Here is an 18,744-nt window from a genome sequence, read left to right as displayed (position 1 = left end):
CTGACCGGATGCAAGGAAGCAGGGGAAGCCCCGCGCAGTTGCCAGCAACTGGCCAGCTGGGGAAACCCAGCCGCTGGCTGCAAGCCCTCTCCCCTGTCCTCCCCTTCCCTTCTCCCAAGACAAACACCTCCCTAGTCCACTTTCTCCCCCAACCTTATGACCCGGTCCCAGCTGCTAACAAGTGCAGGCTGGCGCCGCAAACGCAACCCCCACCTTTTCCATTATTTTCAATGGGAAAATTGACCCCGCATAACACGTTTTCACTTAACATGAACATTTTCAGAAACGCATGTATAGTGTTAAATGAGGAATTACTGTATCTCTTAGTTAATGCTTGTTAGCATTGACAGCACTGACACCTAACAGTCTAAAGCAAAAAGCAGGACCATTAGCACTTTAAAGACTAACAAGATGGTTTATTAGGTGATGAGCTTTCGTGGGCCAGACCCACTTCCTCAGATCAAATAGCTCATCACCGAATAAACCATCTTTTTAGTCTTTAAAGTGCTACATAGGCCTGTATTTTGTTTCACCTACACCAGACTAATACGGCTACATTTCTATTACTACCTAGTGTAACACACCTGCCCACTGGGCTTGGGTCACTGCCATCTAGTGGCACTTAGACCACTTACAGCGAGAGAAAATGAGTTTGCTCTACAACCTTAGCTGACAGTCAGCTGGCTTGTAGCTCGAGCTGTAGAGCAGTGGTCACCAACCAGTCGATCAGGATCTATTGGTAGATCTTGGAGCCTCTGACAGCTGAACCTGACTGGTTTGGCCAAGAGGCTATCGAGTGCCAGCTCTTCAGCTGCCCCTCCCCCTACTGCTGCACATCTCCTGCCCTTTGCCTTGGAGCTGCCTCCCCCAGCCCTGTGCAGAGCAGGGGAGGGAGAAGTGGGGCACTGATGTCAAGGTGCCCCCTCTCCCACCTTCTCTCCTATCTCCACAGAGCAAAGCGGGGGGCACAACAGGACTTGGGATGAAGTTTGCTGGCTCTTTTTGGGAGTGGTGCTGGGCTAGGGCAGGGGGGAGCCTGTCTTAGCCCCACGGCACCCCCACTCAGGAGCCATCTGAGGAAAGCAGGGCCCAGCTGGAACCCACATCCCGAAACCCTGCCCCAGTCATGAACCCCCTCCTGCACCCCAAGTCCCTGCCTGAGCAACTCTGCATCCAAACACCCTCTCAGAGCCTGCACCTAGAACCTCCTCCAGCAACCCAAGCTCAGCTCAGAGCCCCTCTCGCACTCCAAATCCCTTCATCCAAGACTAGAGCCTGCGCCCCAACCTTCTGCCCCTGCCAGGTGAAAGGGAGGGAGGATGGGGGAGGGATGGCGAATGGAATAAGCAGGGGCGGGGCCTTGGAGAAGGGGCACAAGGAGGCGGGGCCAGGAGATTTGGGTATGAGGTAGATCTTGGATTGCACTTAAATTCAAAAGTGATCTCGTGCTTAAAAAGGTTGGAGACCCCTGTGTAGAGGCTAATGCAGTAAGCGCCAGAGGTCCCAGGCTCAGTTCTGCCTGTCAGTGCTACAGTAGCACTGTTCATGAAGTACTCCTCAGCTGCACAAGATTCTGGTGAGGAAGGTGAACTGCGGTATGGGCAAATTGCGCACTTCAGAGCTTGTGTAAGCATGCACCAAGCATTCATTGCAGCCTTCCGTTTCCCTACACAACGAAGCGTCCACACGTCAAATGTGCTTTTGTGCAAGTAAATCAGCAGAACAGAGGGCTTTTTCCGGTGTAGGTAAACCTCCTTTTATGAAGCAGAACTCAGCTATAGCACAAAAAGAGCCTGTCCGAAAAGGTACAGGTGCTCTGATGGCCATTCTGTGAATGGCCATCAGAGCTTTCTTGTGCAAGAGCTTCCATGCAGTGTGGACACTCTCGCGCAAAAGCGATGAGCTTTGAGGTGTGGATGTGTTCGTGTGCAAGAAGCCTGCAGTGCAGACGTAGCCTTTGGGTAAGACTGGCTAAAAACATCTAGCCAGTTGTCTTATGTGCCAATTGATTTACATTATTAAAAGACTTGGCAATACTGTGAGTCTCAAGAATCCCAAGACTAGGCATATCAGAAAGCTTGAATCAGCCAAGACAATTTTCATACTGTCCATACTTGGGAGGTGTGTGACCTAGAACAGGACTGGAAGACAGGCAATTCTACATCCCAGTACTGTTGCTAATTTACTCTGTAATCTTTGGGCACATCACTGAACCTTGGTGTGTCTCAGGCTCCCCTTTGTAAAATTGAGATAATTATGCTTTCTCATCTAAGACTACTAGTGAAGAATCATTCATATTTCCTATGGGATATGCTGGAGAGCCTTTTCTCCTAGAATCTGTAGTATGTTACACCACAGGAAATAACATTTAAGTCAATGGGACTATTCGATATAGGACAAAATTGATGAGAGTCACTGGGCACAGCTTGATACCACAGTCCTTGATACATTACTGTGTCACAGTTTCCCTTCTGTGCTCTGAGCTATTCAGACACTGCACAACAGGTGAGTCAATTAATGTTCTTCCTCTTGGGGTTTGCTTTGTTTAGCAAAAACAAACTGAAACCTTTTATTTGGCCCATCCACAGCATAATGAGTCCTTCCTTAGCTAGCAGGGTTTCACAGATCAGTTCATCTTCTCTTCTCAAGGACTACACTGTCCCTCAAGCCCTCAGGAAAACTCCCAGCATTTCCTGTTCTTTCTATTGGTCTCCCACAGCCCTTTCACCAGGCTATACAGAGAACTCCCCTCCAGATCATATTCTGCCCTTGACTCACCTAAACTAAGACTAGGCAACTTTCCCCTCCTTTTTAAATTTCAGTCTGTACAGGCAGTCCCCGGGTTACGTACAAGATAGGGACTGTAGGTTTGTTCTTAAGTTGAATCTGTATGTAAGTCGGAACTGGTGCCCAGATTCAGCCGCTGCTGAAACTGATCAGTTTCAACAGCGGCTGAATCTGGACGCCAGTTATGACGTACATACAGATTCAACTTAAGAACCCCAGGCATCCCCAAGTTAGCTGCTGCTGAAACTGATCAGCGGCTGATTCCAGGAAGCCCGGGGCAGGAGCTTCCTGTAGTCAGCCACTGGTCAGTTTCAGCAGCGGCTGACTTGGGGGGCGCCTGGGGCAGAGCAGCTGGGGTGCTGTTGGGTTGGTCCAGTAGCGCCAAGAAGCGGTGCTGCTGGACCAACCGGCAGCGCCCCAGCTGCTCTACCACAGGCCCGGGGCTTTGCTCCACGTCTCCCTGGTCTGCTGGGGGGGGCCACTAGCTGCGCCCTCCCCCCCCAGCAGACCAGGGACACGGGGAGCAAAGCCGCAGCGGCGGCGGGGTGCCGCGCCTCCCCGGCTTTGCCAGAGCAAAGCCTCAGAGGCGCGGGACCCCTCCGCCTCCCCGGCTTTGCTCCGGGTGTCCCTGGTCTGCTGGAGACGGTCCCCAGCAGACCAGGGGCACCCGGAGCAGCTTTTCTCGCCCCGGAGGTCAAGGTGGCGGGACCACTGTGCTCTGGGCGGTCTCCATTTTCTGCTTCACACACAATCAGTTAGAATTAACTTGTTTAAAAATCTTTGTAATATGTGGCCAGCCACATGTAAAACAGAAATCGTCTTCATCTCTATTGATCTTCCTTTGCCCTTCTCCCCTCCCCAGCCTCTCTCGTGCTTCCTTTCTATCCTCCCTCCTTGTTCTCTGCTGAAAACCTGAAGATTTATTTTAACTTATTTTTTCATAGCTCAGTCTGGTAGGGCAGTATTAATGTTCCTATACTGCCGTTGCAAAACATTCGTAAGTCGGATCCGCGTAACTTAGGGACTGCCTGTACTCAACTGATCCTAGTCCTGTGACCTCATCTTGTTTATGTGCTCTGGATGGTCAAAATTTCAACTACCATTTCTGACCCATGCATTGGGCAGTGGGGGGGATCAGACACAGGTAGTGCTGTGTCCAAACTCCTTTGCCCATTCTGTGACATTGAGTTAGAATAATTTAGCCCTTTAAATTGCTTACCGTGTGAAATATGTAGACTTTTGAGTTAATCTCATGCTTGGAATGCTAAACGTACTTTTGCATAGCTTTCCTATATGCTCAGTCCCATTAAATAAGAGAATGGATTTCTACCTATTTATTACAGATAGCTATAGTCCAACATAAAAAATTTCCAATTAACTCCACTTAGGTTACTAATTCCTCTCAATTTCTTTTGGCCCAATTCTGCCAATCTCACACTGAGGAGGGAGAGCACCTTACCCCACAAGAAGTGTCACTGATTTCAAGAGGGCCATTTGCAAAAGTATTATTCAACAAGAAGCAAGGTGGTGGAATTTGACTCTTTTTTTTTTTATCAGTCATTTCTCCACTACAGATTTTGTTCATAGTCATGTTAAAATTGTATCCATAAACCACAGATTTATCCTATACAGGGTTCAGAGAACGTGGGAATATATGCCTTAAAAGCCTCAATGTAGGAAAAGAAAGGATAGACCTGCTATTCTCCAGTTCATAATTACCTCCTTAACATGCTCTGTGAGCAAGATCTGCCTGAGCTGAAAAGCTGGAGGTGATCATTCCAGCTTTAATCAGCATCACATATACGAACTTTACAAATATTAGCATTAAAGTAGACTTCAGAACAAACAAAAGTAAAAATTAGGACATCAAATTAAGAGAAAGAAACATACGTCACAAGTTCCCTTTGTTTGTGGAAAGTTAGTTCCCATAATTAAATGAACCAATAATGCTAATGCTTTGAGAAGATTAAAGACCAGGGTAACTGGGATGTAGAAAAGTTTGTGGGGTTTTTTTGTTAATGCAGAATCTGTTTATATGTTTCAGTGCAATTTATTCTCTTACGTTCTATTTTTCAGCTGCACTAGAAAAGCTGGAAGAATACTTCAGTATTCGCACCCTGTATTTCATAGCATACCTGGCCTTTGGACTTGGCACAGGCCTGGCTACACTCTCCAAAAATATCTATGTGGTTTTATCTCTGTGCATAACTTATGGCATTTTGTTTTCAACACTCTGCACACTCCCATATTCCCTGTTGTGTGATTACTACCAGAGTAAAGAGGTAAGTTTTCCACTATTGCATGTTTTAAATCATAAAGCATAGACATTTTTACACTACTCACAGCTAAGACAACTTTCTGCCAAACCAGATCAAGTTTAACTAGAAATTTCTGCTCCTTTTCATTTTCTGCTTCACACATAATCAGTTAGAATTAACTTGTTTAAAAATCTTTGTAATATGTGGCCAGCCACATGTAAAACAGAAATCGTCTTCATCTCTATTGATCTTCCTTTGCCCTTCTCCCCTCCCCAGCCTCTCTCATGCTTCCTTTCTATCCTCCCTCCTTGTTCTCTGCTGAAAACCTGAAGTTTTATTTTAACTTATTTTTTCATAGCTCAGTCTGGTAGGGCAGTATTAATGTTCCTATACTGCCGTTGCAAAATCTGATCAGGAGCAAAAACAATAAAACCAGCCATACTGTGTCAGACCATTGCTCTGTCTAGCTCCGTATTCTTAATCTTCTGTGCCATATGCTGCAGAGGGAATGGACAGAAAAGGGAAATCATTGAGTGATTCATCCCCTGTTGTCCAGTCCCAAATTCTGACTGAGAATTCAGGGCACCCAGAGAATGGAGTGCATCTATGACCATCTTGGCGAGTGACTGCTGATGGACCTAGCTTTTGGAACTTATTCTTTTTGTGATCCAGTTATACTTTTGGCCTTCAAAACATTGCTTGGCACTGAATCTCACAAGTTATTGATTTTTGTGTGTGTGTATGTGTGAAGCACTTCCTAATGAAGAATCAGAGAGGGCAGTGTAGAGTAGGGAAGAAAATTGGCATCCTGTGACCTGCAGAAGAAGAAAGAGGAGAACTTATGTACCTCCAGTGCAGATAAAAATAGGAAACACTTTTCAGGCACTCTGCACAGGAACAATGACATGAATGGTTTGGAGGAGTTATCCGAGGACAGGGATCAGAAGGAGGTCCCATTGAACAGAAGGCCTGGGATGCATTGTCCTGAGGTGGAGGTTCCACGACCACCACTCCCAAGAGAAGACAGGTGCTGGTGGTCGGGGACTGCCTCCTTGGAGGGGTGGAGTCAGCCATCTGCCATCCAGACTGGGAAACTCGAGAAGTGGGCTGCTTACCTGGAGTTAGAATTCAGGATGTGACGAAGTGCCTGCCAATGCTGATCAAGCCATTGAACCAATACCCCTTCCTACTGCTTCCTGTGAGCGCCAGTGATACTGCCAAGAATGTAGGTTACTGCAGACTACGTGGGTCTGGAAAGAAGGAAAAGGGGTTTCAGGAGCAAGTTGTCTTCTCATCCATCCTCCCTGTTGAAGGAAAAGGTCCAGATAGGGGCCATCAAATTGTGGAAATAAATATGTACTTGTGCAGATGATATTGGAAAGAGGGCTTTGGATTCTTCAACCATGGAATGCTGTTCCAGGCAGATGGATTGCTAGGAAGAGATGGGCTCCACCTAATGAAGAAAGGGAAGAGCATTTTCACAGGCAGGCTTGCAAACCTTATGTGGAAGGCTTTAAAATAGGTTCTCTGGGGGATGGTGATGTAAGCCCTGAGGTGATGGGGAAGTGGGATACCAGGAGAAAACTCAGGGAGGCGGGAGCAACAGGGAATGCATCCTGATTCATACTGAGAAAGTAGGGTGGTCGGCTAGTTATCATGGCATGTCTACACTGGGAAATTATTTCAAAATAACTTATTTTGAAAGAACTCCTGAAATAACTACTCTGAAATAGCGCATCCACACTACAAAGGCAGCATTGAAATAGTGCAGAATTATTTTGAAATAGCGCATCCACGCTGCTTGGAGCCTGCATTGCATTTAAAGCCCCTGGAAGCACTCGGGGTGCGGGGGCGGGGGGCACCAGGAGGGCGGTCACTTCCTGTAGCTGCTTGCTGAGCCATGTGCTCAAAGGGGCTCCTCTCTACAGCCACATTTCTTCTCCACTGCCTACCCCTCATGGGACACCAAACTCATGCTGTGCGCTCTGGTTGCCCTTGTGGGCACCACAACACTTTCTACATGGAGCCGGAGTTGCAACAAAGAAGTGCCAGGCTCACAGGCCTTGTGCTGTGCCTCATGGAACAGTTTATCTGCACTGCCCACATGATGCTTCAGGACCACAATAAGCAGCACACACCCAGGCCCTGGCACTCCTGATGCAGGAAATGATCCTCAATCCCCTACATATCGTGGAATGCTGCTTCTAGTGGAGGGAGACCTGCTTCTAGTGGGACCGCATCGTCCTGCAGTGAAAGGACCAGCAGTGGCTCCAGAACTTCAGCAATGCAGAAGGCCACCTTCCTCAGGCTCTGAGAATGGCTCACCCCGGCCCTCAGGCAACAGGACACCCAGCTGAGACCCGTCATCCCCCTGCAGATATGCATCGCCATGTCCCTATGGAAGTTCACCATGCCGGACAGCTACCACTGCCTCAGAAACCAGTTTGGCATGAGGAAATCCATGGTCGGGGCCATGCTAATGCTGGTAGTCAAGGCCATCAACTCCATATTGTTGTGGAGGGTTATCATCCTGGGGAACATTGACCCCATCATCGATGGCTTTGCTGCCATAGGCTTCCCCATCTGCGGGGGGCAGGGGGAGAGTGGGGAGACGGAGACGGCATCCTGGTCCCCAACCACTGTGCCTCGGACTATAGAAACAGAGGTACTTTCCGATGGTGCTGCAGGCCCTGGTGGTCCACAAGGACAGTTCATGGACATTTATGTTGGCTGCTCAGGGAAGATGCATGATGCCCACATATTCCGGAATTCAAGCCTGTTCCAGAGGATACACGTCAACACTTTTTTTCCTGATCACACCATCAGGGTCAGGGATGTGAACATGCCCATGCAAATCCTGGGTGTTGCAGCCTACCTCTTATTCCCCTGGCTGATGAAGTGCTATGTGGGCAGCCTGGACCCCACCAAAGAGCACTTCAGTGCAAGGCTCAGCAGATGCTGTATGGTGGTCGAGTGTGCCTTCAGCTACCTAAAGAGGAGATTCAGAAGTCTCCTCTGCTGCCTGGACCTCAGTGACCAAAACATCCCCTACATAGTGGTGGCCTAATGTGAGAGCAAGGGGGAGACGCTCCTGCCTCGGTAAGGGGCAGAGGCTGAGCGGCTGACCAGGGCTTACAAGCAGCCAGATACCAGTGCCATTCGATGAGTACATCATGGGGCAGTACTCATCCAGGAGGTCTTGAGAGAGAGTTTCAGCCAAGGCCATCTGTAAGACTCTTCCCCCAGATACGCCCACAAGGGGCCTCTGCATTGCCCCTGTGTGCGCTTCTTCTCCCACCCTCCCTTCCCACCCCCTTCCAGTCCCAATAAAAAAAGCCTTTTTGACAAAGAACTCTGGGTTTTTTATTTGAGGGGTAAACAACAGGGCAGTAGGGAGGAGGGGGCTCAGGGCTGGGGCTGGCACCTGCCTTGGACACCTTGGGGGAGCTTCAGCTGCCCAGTAAGTTCCACCACCCCATGTTCAGGGGCCCCCGCAGCCCCTGGGGGAGCTAGGATAAGTTAGGGGGCTGGTATGGGACTTGGGGGGAGGGTGCAGGAAGGTGTGTGGGGGAGTGTTGACCTGCTCCATACCGGTGGTCATGTGCTCCATGACATGTTATGGAGGAGGAGTACATAGCCTTGTACTGCTGCTCCAGCTGCTCCCACAGGGCCTCCCTCTACTCCTGGGCAGCTTGGCACTCCTCGCAATCAGCAACCTGCTCCTTTCGTGCCTTCTCAAAGCCCTGGATGAGGGGCTGGAGGCAGGCCGTGTGGTCCCAGAGCAGATCTGGTTCTCTTTCTGTGCTGGATTTCACAGTGTTGGGAAGATGGAGGCTGAGGTGGCGGACATGCCACACTTGCAGCTGGGCCAGCTGTGGAAAAACAAAGTGACATGGGCAGTCATCTCAGGACATACCATGTGTGAAGCCTAGCCCTAATCTGTAAGCCAACGCCAAAGGTCTCGGTTCAGATGATGGCAGTGTGATTCAAGCAAGGCCATCTCTTGCCTAGACAGCAGGGCACAGATGTCTGAGGGGAGTCTCACTTACCCCCACATCGCAGGGACAAGCAGGCATGGGAATGTGCTGGCCTGGCCAGGAGCCTGTGAGCAGGAGTGAGGGATGGGGCAGCCTTGTTTCCTTCCATGTCCCACACATGTTGGGTCCAGCCATGGAGGGAGAAATGTTATCCCTGACCACGGGAGGTGGGGGGAGGTGTTGGGAGAGGTGTGTGAGAGCAGGAGAGGCCGCTTTCTGGAGACAGTGCTACTGGGGTCTCCTCCTATATCTTCTCCTGGCAGATTCTCATGAAGGGGATCAGTCTCCTCTGTATCGCCAAATTTGGCTGGGAGTGGATGCTGCCTGAAAGTGTAGATATGCACCTATGGCCTGTGCAGCACTGCTGTGTGTTTCCATGACCCCAGCCTCTTTAGGGGTGGCTTGTTGCTGGGAGGTGTCCCACCACGGAGTCCAGAATAAGGCAGGAACCTTGTGCGAAGGATCCAGGCATTCTTGTGGGAGAGTGTCATGGAGCTGAATGCTTCAGACTGGTGCTCCATGAGCACAGGCTGTTGTGACACACAGGCCGAGAAGGCAGAGCGAGGAGCATGCAGCCCCTTACAGCCAGCTGCCTCCCCCACGTGTGTCTAAGGAGTTATGGAACTCACCTGAAGTGCTTCCCAAGGATTGTCTGAACCCTGGGAGGCATCCTGGGAGTGGGGACTGGCTCCAGGCTGAGGATCAGCTCCTGCCTAGATGGTGTCCTTGCTGGTCTGCTCCTCGTAGTCATTGTGGAGGCTGAGGTTGGGTGTCCTGGCCAGAGCAGGCAATGGGCGGGGGAGTGGGGGGGGGAGGTGACCAGCCTTCTTCCCAGGATGGCATCCAGATGCTCATAGAGGTGGCAGTTATGTGGTGCCACCCCAGAGCATTTACTTTTCTTGCTGGCCTTGGTGTGGGCCTGCCAGAATACTTTAGCTTTTATCTGGACCTGCTCCAGGGTCCTGGTGTGCCCCTTTCTGCACGGCCTGGAGGGGGGTGTGGTGGCCATCTGGCTGTACATGTTGGCATTCAGCCTTTCGGTGCAGAGATCGTGGATGTTGGTCTCCTCCTCGTAGACCTCGATGAGATTCAGGATCTCTGCAGCAGTTCAGGCCGGTACCCTCTCATCCCTGAGAAGGGGCATCAGAAGGTACTGCAGGAGAGCTGGCAGCTGAGAGGGTGCAGAGGGAGCGCAGGGGTCACTCATGGCTCCTCTCAACAGTACTGTGTGGTACAGAGCTCTCCTGGGACCACAAGCCCTTCCCTTCTGCCTGCAGTTTTAAAGTCTGCAGGAGAAGGGGAGCATTGGAGTTGTCAGGGGTATGGCCAGAGAATCCACAAGTGCGGCTGAGAGAGGCCTGTGGAGAGCAATTATTTTGAAACTAGCCAATTAGCCTGTCATAAGACGGGATTTTCAGGCCTCCCCTCCACATTGGTCTTCTCTCTTGAGACTCCGGTCTCTCTCTCTCTCTCTCTCTCTCCTCCTTCTACTGCCTCCCCCCCTCTCTCTCAGCTCTCCTCCACCTCCTGCCTCTCTCTCCGTCTCTCTCTCTCTCTCCTCCTTCTACTGCCTCCCCCCCTCTCTCTCAGCTCTCCTCCACCTTCTGCCTCTCTCTCCGTCTCTCTCTCTCTCTCCTCCTTCTACTGCCTCCCCCCCTCTCTCTCAGCTCTCCTCCACCTTCTGCCTCTCTCTCCGTCTCTCTCTCTCTCTCCTCCTTCTACTGCCTCCCCCCCTCTCTCTCAGCTCTCCTCCACCTCCTGCCTCTCTCTCCGTCTCTCTCTCTCTCTCCTCCTTCTACTGCCTCCCCCCCTCTCTCTCAGCTCTCCTCCACCTTCTGCCTCTCTCTCCGTCTCTCTCTCTCTCTCCTCCTTCTACTGCCTCCCCCCCTCTCTCTCAGCTCTCCTCCACCTTCTGCCTCTCTCTCCGTCTCTCTCTCTCTCTCCTCCTTCTACTGCCTCCCCCCCTCTCTCTCAGCTCTCCTCCACCTTCTGCCTCTCTCTCTTCTCTCCCTCCTGCCTCTCACTCTCTCTCTGCTCTCCTCTGTCTCCGTCCAGGCCCCGCCTCCTGGGCGAGTACATCACCGCCCCGCCCCCCTCCGCCTCCCACCATGGCTCGGCTGACTTCTACACTGCTTGCAGCAGGAGCAAGCAGTGCCAACGGCCTCTCTCTCTCTTCTCCTCCTACTGCCTCGCCCTCTCTCTTTCTCTCAGCTCTTGTCTGCCCCCTGCCCCTCTCTCCATCTCTCTCTCTTTCTCTTCTCTCCTTCCCGCCTCTCACTCTGTGTTTCTCTTCTCCTCCTCCTGCTGCATCTCTCTCTCTCTCTCTCTCGCTGTCCTCTTCCTCCTCCGTTCTCCTCTGTCTCCCCCGTGTCCTCTGCATCTGCTCCGCTTTCCTCCTTTTGAATCCAGCATCCTTTCCTGACGTCAAAGACACACGCTCGTCCAGGCCCCGCCCCCTGGCTGTTCCCTCTGGGCGGTGCTGTTGCCTCCCGCCGTGACGCTCGGCAACAGCGCCGCCCAGAGGGACCAGCCAGTGTTTCAGTGTTAGTGTTACAAAGTCACAGACATTGGGCTACTATTTATCTTGAAATAGCAGCAGCTGAGCATCCACACTAATGCTATTTCAAAATAACAATTTCAAAATACCAGAGGGGTAGCCATGTTAGTCTGAATCTGCAAAAGTGGCAAGGAGTCCTGTGGCACCTTATAGACTAACCGAAGTGTTGGTTTCAAAATAATTTCAGAATAAGCGTTGTTCCTCAGGACAAGCAGGCATTATTATTTCAAAATAACAAGCCCCTTATTTTGAAGTAATGAGCTTGGTAGTTTGGACGCTCTGCTGGGTATTTCAAAATAACTTCCTAGCATAGACCATAGGTTAGGTGCCTGTAAACAAATTCAAGAAGCCTGGGAAACAAACAGCAAGAATTTGAAGACCTAGCATAGGAAGAAACTATGTGACTGGAATAAGAGAGACTTTTTGGGGTAACTAACATTATTGGAGCACTGTCATGGATGGGTATAACTGGTCAGGAATGACAGACAGGAAAGAAAAGGTAGAGGAATGGCAGTATGTAAGAGAACAGTATGATTAATCAGAGCTCCAGTATGAAACTGGAAAAAAGCCTGAGGCTATGTCTACACCGCAGGCTTCTTGTGCAAAAGGTCTTGTACAAGAGCGTGTCCACACTGCCATGTGCTTTTGCACAAGAGATGTGCTTTTGCGGAAGAGCGCCCATAGCGGTGTGGATACTCTCTTGCACAAGAAAGCTCTGATGGCCATTTTAGCCATAGGGCTTTCTTGTGCAAGAAACCCCTGTTGCCTGTCCACAGTGCTCCTTGTGGAAGAGTTCTTGCACAAGAGGGCTTATTTCTCTTAGGGAGAGAAATAAGTCTTGTGCAAGATGCCCTGTTTTCCTACGCTTTACTGTAAATTTACTTGCACAAGAACGTGTGTGCAGTGTAGATGCTCTGCAAGTTTTCGCGCAAGAACAGCCATGTAGATGTAGCCGGAGTGTCTTTGGGTTAAGATTAGAGGTGAGAAAAGGAGTGAAGTCATGGTGGGTGTCTGCTATAAACAGGTAGGTAAAAAATTTTAATGGGGGCACTCCAATATTTTGGCAAGTGCTCAAGAGCCGCACTTTTGTGGAGGGGGTGTGTAGTCTGAGATCCAGTTTGGGTGCAGAAGGGAGCATGGGGTAGAAGACTGGGATGCAGGAGGGTGTGGGAGGGAGTTTGGGTGAAAGAAGGGGCAGTTATCTGAGGCAGGGGCTCGGTGTGACCAGTCCAGGTGGGGGAATGGGTGCAGGAGAGGATTCTGGCCTGGGGGAGAGGCTCTATGAGGGGGGTGCAAGGTCTGGGAGGGAGTTGTGACCTGGGTGAAGGGGTACAGAGGGTTTGAGTAGTGACCTGGGGCAGGGGAATGAGGTGCAGGGTCAAGGAGGGATTATGGGTGCAGGAGAGGATTCTGGCCGGGGGGTGAGAGTTATGAGGGGGTGCAGGGTCTGAGAGAATGGGGAAAAGGGATACTGAGGGTTTGGGTGATGGCCTGGTGTAGTTAGTCAGGGGGGAGAGAGGGGACTTACCTAGGCAGCTCTCATCCAGCAGCCCTGCAGAAACCTGAGACAAACTGTCTGCTGCAGGCTACTCATTGCTCCCTAGTGCTCTGCTCCAGGCAGACTTAGGGGGAGGAGGCTTCCCATACTGTTCCTGCCCCTTGCAAAACTTCTCAGCTTCTATTGTCCAGAAACTGGCCAATGGGAGCTGAGAGATTTTGCTGGGGGCATTGTGCAAAGACTCCCTCCTCAGCCATCCAGAGTGGAAAGCAGCTGGCATTTTAAAAAGCATGAGCTGCTCACTACTTAAGGGTTGCAGCAAGGAGGCCGTGGGCTGGATCTGTGGCCTGGCAGGCTGAATCCAGCCTGCTGGCAGCCTCTTGCCCACCCTAGGCTATTGACCACCACACCAGGTGGATGAGGCTTTCTTTGGACAACTAGCAGTAGTTTCCAGATTATAGGCTCTTGTTCTCATGGGGGACTTCAATCACCCTGACATCAGCTGGGAGAGCAATTCAGTAGTGCTCAGACAATCCAGGAAGTTTTTGGGAAAGAATTGGGGACAACTTCCTGGTGCAAGTGCTGGATGCATCAATTAAGGGTCCATGGTCCTCTTGATCTGCTACTCACAAACAGGGAGGAATTGGTGGGGGAAATAGAAGTAGGTGGCAACACTGGAGCTGTTAGTTTGCAGTTCAGGAAGACTGCAAATGCCTCAGTTTACATTTGGAATTTTTGTCTGCTGCAGGAGTTAAAAACTTGTTTTATTAAATGAAGGCTTAAAAACTGCCAAAAATATCTAAGGCTGTAACCCCCTCCCAGTCAGGGACTTTTCTGATTTCAGCTAATGAGCATTAACATGATCCGTTCTTTTAGCTAATGAGCTAAAAGTGTTTCTTCAAACACTTATAATTTTTCCTTTTGTTGTTTATGTGGTAAGTGTTTGACTGTACATAGTGCTCCTCCTGGAATCAGTGGAACTTACAAGTGACTTTAACATTCAGAAAGTAATAATTCTATTCTCCGCTTAATGACCAGAGAGAAACCACTATTAGTGGCACTGATTTACTTATTTAGGGTGCGCATGCCAATCCCCCTCAGGAGTAGGGCACTAGACCTCTCAAAGGGTGCTCAACCCCATGTGTGTTTCAACTTCAGTGGCCTAGGGCCACTAACCACACCTTATCTCTGTGGGGCAGTCATGCCTACTGGACAGGGTCCATAACACCACTCCCCTCCCTCAGGACAATGGGGCCTCACTGCCAGATCAATGGCAACAGTTGTAGCACCCCCCTTGGGGTTAATGAGGATGAAGTAGGTGGATCTGGGTCCACCTTCTCCACTGGGTCCCAGTCCAGGCCCCTGAAAGCAGTGGAGTGGCCCACCACTAACTCAGCAGGGAATCTGTCCAAAACACAGAGAGCTCTCAGGGTGGGGGTGAGGGCAATTTCCTGGACTGGGCTACTTCCTACTGGACTCCCTCTTGCCATCTTCTTCACCACTTTCCTATGGGGTCTTCTCCAGCTATTCCCCACTAACTGGCCTCTGTGGTTCAGTCCATTCGCAGCTGGAGCATGCCCAGTAGGGCCGTGGGGGCAGGGCCTTCTCAACTGGGGAGTCAGGGTTAACCCTTGAAGACCTAATCTGGGGTTGATCCACCTCATCACAAGGGGAGGAAAGATTGCCCAGCAGAGCGATTCAGGAGTTTCAAAAGGCGGAGAAGATAGTTTGCATTTCTGCTGAGCTGAGTTTCCTTTACGCAGCACTTCCTGCTACAGCCGTGTTTCTCAGACTGTGCTCCGCAACACATCTGCAGGGGCTCAAACTGGAAACATCGCTAGGTACAACACATACAGTCAGTGGACTGCTGGGGCTCCACATAAATTTTTACACATGTAACGGGCTCCGGAGCCCAAAAAGTTTGAGAACCGCTGTGCTACAGCATTGTGTTGATGTTCCAGTATTAAGGGAATATAGAGAAACCAATCCAGAAAGGAGAGATTACTGTTCTAATATGATGAAGTATGTAACTCAGTAAAATTTATGGATTCCCTCAAACCAGTGGTTTTCAATTTTGTATCTATGAGGGTCTGCAGAGCCAAAGATTTTCAAAGGCAGACACATCTCCATTTGAAAAATATTAGGGGGATCCTTAAATAAAAAAAGGTTAAAACCACCAGCTATTTCTCAACAATACATAGATCCAGCAACTCTTGGGCTATGTCTATACTGCACCTCTCTTGTGCAAAAGCCTATGCAAATGAAGTGTGGATTAGCATATTACCGCACTTCATTTGCATAATTTATTAGGGGCCATTTTGGAACAAGAGGCTTTTGCGCAAAAAGGAGTTGTGTAGATGGCACCTTTTTGTGCAAAACCTTCCTCTTGTGCAAGAGCTGTTCTTCCTCATTTTTTCAGCTACACAGCTCCTTTTTGCACAAAAGCCTCTTGCACAAAAACGGCCCCTAATAAATTACGCAAATGAAGTGTGGCAATATGTTACTCTGTGCTTCATTTGCATAGGCTTTTGCTCAAGAGAGGTACAGTGTAGATGTAGCCTCTGGGATAGAGCTTCCCTGCTTTGCTAGTTCTGGCCTCTAAGTAATTCTCCATGTTCATTATGAAAAGTCACACCTTGCATCTTGCATTGTTTCATCTTAACAGTGTGCATGTTTTGGTCTGGTTTGCTAAACTTCTGTCTGTTTCTCATATGGTTTTCTTTTCCCTTTGAACAGTTTGCAGGATCGACTTTGGATGGTACCAAGAGGGGGATGGGTGTGGATATCTCCCTTCTGAGCTGCCAGTATTTCCTAGCTCAGATTCTTGTTTCTATAGTGATGGGGCCCATCACCTCAGTGGTGGGCAGTGCTAATGGTGTGATGTATTTTGCCAGCTTTGTGTCCTTCATTGGCTGCTTGTTTTCCTCCCTGTGTGTCATCTACGAGGTACCAGCCAGTGAGGAGCTGGCGGAGGAGCAGCAGCCACTGTTGCTGAGTGCATGAAGTTCAAGGGCTGCACAGTACGGGATTGCTTCTTCCCCACGAGTCCCATTGTGCGCTAATAAAGGCAACACACACAAATAGCTCTTGTGCCTCCTCCTTAGTCTGGACAGTGGGTGCTGCATGTCCTGGGAAGGGGGGAGGGGTGGATGGGTGGTGAGGGAGTGTGGAGGGCATAAGTGTGTGGTGTGGGGGAAAGGTAGGATGTGTGTGTGAGGGGTAGGAGCTGCTGCGTGTTGGGGGTGGGGGGGTTGCAGGTGCTGGGTTTCCTGTGGGATACAGGCAGGCGTCACCCCAGCCAAGCACTAGAACCCACAAGGACCATGTGGTAGGGGAGGAGCAGTGGGACATGGCTGTCCTGGTGGGAGGGAGGGGGATCCCTTTGCATGCTAATGCTGCCCCAGTGGGCAACTGTGATAGGGAGGGGTCACAGGGGCCATGGCCATAGGCCCTGCCCCTGAGATGTAGGACAATGAGCACGACCAGGAACAGGTAACAGGAGAGTTTGGAGAGGGAGTTCTCTAGGTAAAAGAGGAGTAAAAATGGGACCCTTGTGGTAAGTGGCTGTCTGGAGTGTGTGTTTGTGTTTGGGGGAGTTATTTGCAGTGTGCTGAGCTTGTGTTTCTCTGTTTGTTTGGTTTGTTTGTTTGTTTGAAGGAGCTTCTAAAAGGTTTGAAATCTAGAAGCCTCTGTTAATTGGCTGAGCCTCAGTCAGGGGGAGGGGCTACCAGAGCTATATAAGCCTGTGACTCAGCGACCAGGGAGAGCACGACCAGGAACAGGTAACAGGAGAGTTTGGAGAAGGAGGTTAGAGGGCACTAGTGACTTGTGTCCTTCTTTAAAACCTAACTCTTAGAATAATCTATACTCCAGAAGTTTAAAAAGAATCCCAGTTTATACTTAAACTTATTCATTACAAACATGGAGACAGAAGCCCGGCAGCAGAGTGGGGGCTATCCTGTTTATTGCGTCGAGTGTAACATGTACGATTACCTGCCCTGTGGGCGGGTGGCGTATGTGTGCAGCTGTTGCAAGGAGCTCCTGACCCTCAGAGACCGAGTTCGGGCTTTGGAGGACAGGGTGGCTGAACTGGAGGAGCTAAGGGAGGTAGAGAGCTATGTTGATGAGATTTTCCGGGACACTGTAGTACTGTCCCACCTCCAGTCTGAGAGCCCTAGTGTTCTTAAGGAGGATGAAAGTCTCAAGAGAACAGAGCATTTAATGGGAGCAGAGGGAAACCATCCCGTAGTTGGGACCCTCCTCCCAGAGGATGTTGCGGTATCCTCTTGCACTGAGGATACCTCTGATGGGGAGGGAATGCCAGCTAGGAAGAGGCAGGTGTTAGTAGTGGGTGATTCGATCGTTAGAAACATAGATAGTTGGGTTTGTGATGACCGGGAGAACCGTATGGTCACGTGCCTGCCTGGTGCGAAGGTTGCGGATCTCTCAAGGCATCTAGATAGACTTATGTGTAGTGCTGGGGAGGAGCCGGTGGTCGTGGTACATGTAGGTACCAATGACGTAGGGAAGGGTAGGAGAGATGTCCTGGAGGCCAAATTTAGGTTGCTAGGAAAGAGACTGAAATCCAGAACCTCTATGGTGGCGTTCTCAGAAATGCTTCCAGTTCCACGCGCAGGGCCAGGTAGGCAGGCAGAGCTTCAGAGTCTCAATGCGTGGATGAGATGATGGTGTAGGGAAGAGGGGTTTAGATTTATTAGGAACTGGGGACACTTTTGGGAGAGGGGGAGCCTATACAGGAAGGATGGGCTCCACCTAAACCAGGGTGGAACCAGACTGCTGGCACTAAACATTAATAAGGCCGTAGAGCAGTTTTTAAACTAAGAGATGGAGGAAAGCCGATTGGTGCGGAGATGCACGTAAATCGGAGAGAGACTTCTCTTAGAGGAGAATCTGTTGATAGAGATTCTCTAAGCTGTAGTCGGAAAGAGAGGAGGGGAGAGGGCAAACCATTGGCCAGAGCTGACAAACAGCCACATACAAAGGAATCCAATGCATCAGGGAAGGGCAGACAAATAACCAGTGGCAAATTTTTAAAGTGCTTGTACACAAATGCTAGGAGTCTGACTAATAAGATGGGTGAACTAGTGTGACGTAGTGGGGGTACCTGGCTGGTTTCTATGCTGCTGGCTCTGGGGTAACCCCCACTGGCTGCCGTGGGTACCACGACCCAGCAAAACAGGATGAGTCACTATGCAAACCAGTGGCCAGACACCCCCCATGGAGAGGAACAAAGGAAGGTGGAATGCTGCCCTGGCTGGGGGGCAGGGCTGGAAGAGAGTTAGTTAGTTGCTGGCTGTCTGGGAGCATGGCGGATATAGCCTAGGGAAAGGGGCTGGAGTTTAGGGGCCCGGTCTCCCCCATCTCAAGGGGGCCTGAGGCATCCTAGCCCAGCTCTGTGACCAGATTACATCTGTGCTGTGCTGTATCTTGGAGAGGCAATAAACTTCCTCTATTCCACCGGCTGGTGCAGTCTGTTTGTGCCATTTCGGGGTGCAGGAGACAGGGGACTCCCAACGCGCCATCACATAGAGTACCTCGTATTAAAGGAGGAGATAGACATAATAGGCATCACTGAAACCTGGTGGA

At 50.3% G+C, this 18,744-nt stretch overlaps 1 protein-coding gene across 4 annotated transcripts in view; it reads left to right on the top strand.

Moving 5' to 3' along the window:
* Window positions 1-16,222, top strand: part of SLC45A1 (solute carrier family 45 member 1) — a 319,990-nt gene extending 303,768 nt beyond the window's left edge. For 3 of the 4 annotated variants that reach the window (XM_075906383.2, XM_075906380.2, XM_075906382.2), the window contains 2 exons: window positions 4,864-5,069; window positions 15,874-16,222. In XM_075906383.2, the coding sequence (XP_075762498.1) occupies window positions 4,864-5,069; window positions 15,874-16,140 (473 nt within the window). In that variant the 3' untranslated portion in view covers window positions 16,141-16,222. Of the gene's footprint in view, window positions 1-4,863; window positions 5,070-5,403; window positions 10,437-15,873 lie in introns of those variants that run through there. The other variant, XM_089773096.1, reaches the window with a different exon arrangement.
* Window positions 16,223-18,744: the final 2,522 nt, after the last annotated feature.

Source organism: Pelodiscus sinensis, chromosome 24, assembly GCF_052426305.1.
Source record: "Pelodiscus sinensis isolate ZL-2025 chromosome 24, ASM5242630v1, whole genome shotgun sequence".
NCBI lineage: Eukaryota > Metazoa > Chordata > Testudines > Trionychidae > Pelodiscus > Pelodiscus sinensis.
This window is presented reverse-complemented; position numbering and strand designations above follow the sequence as displayed.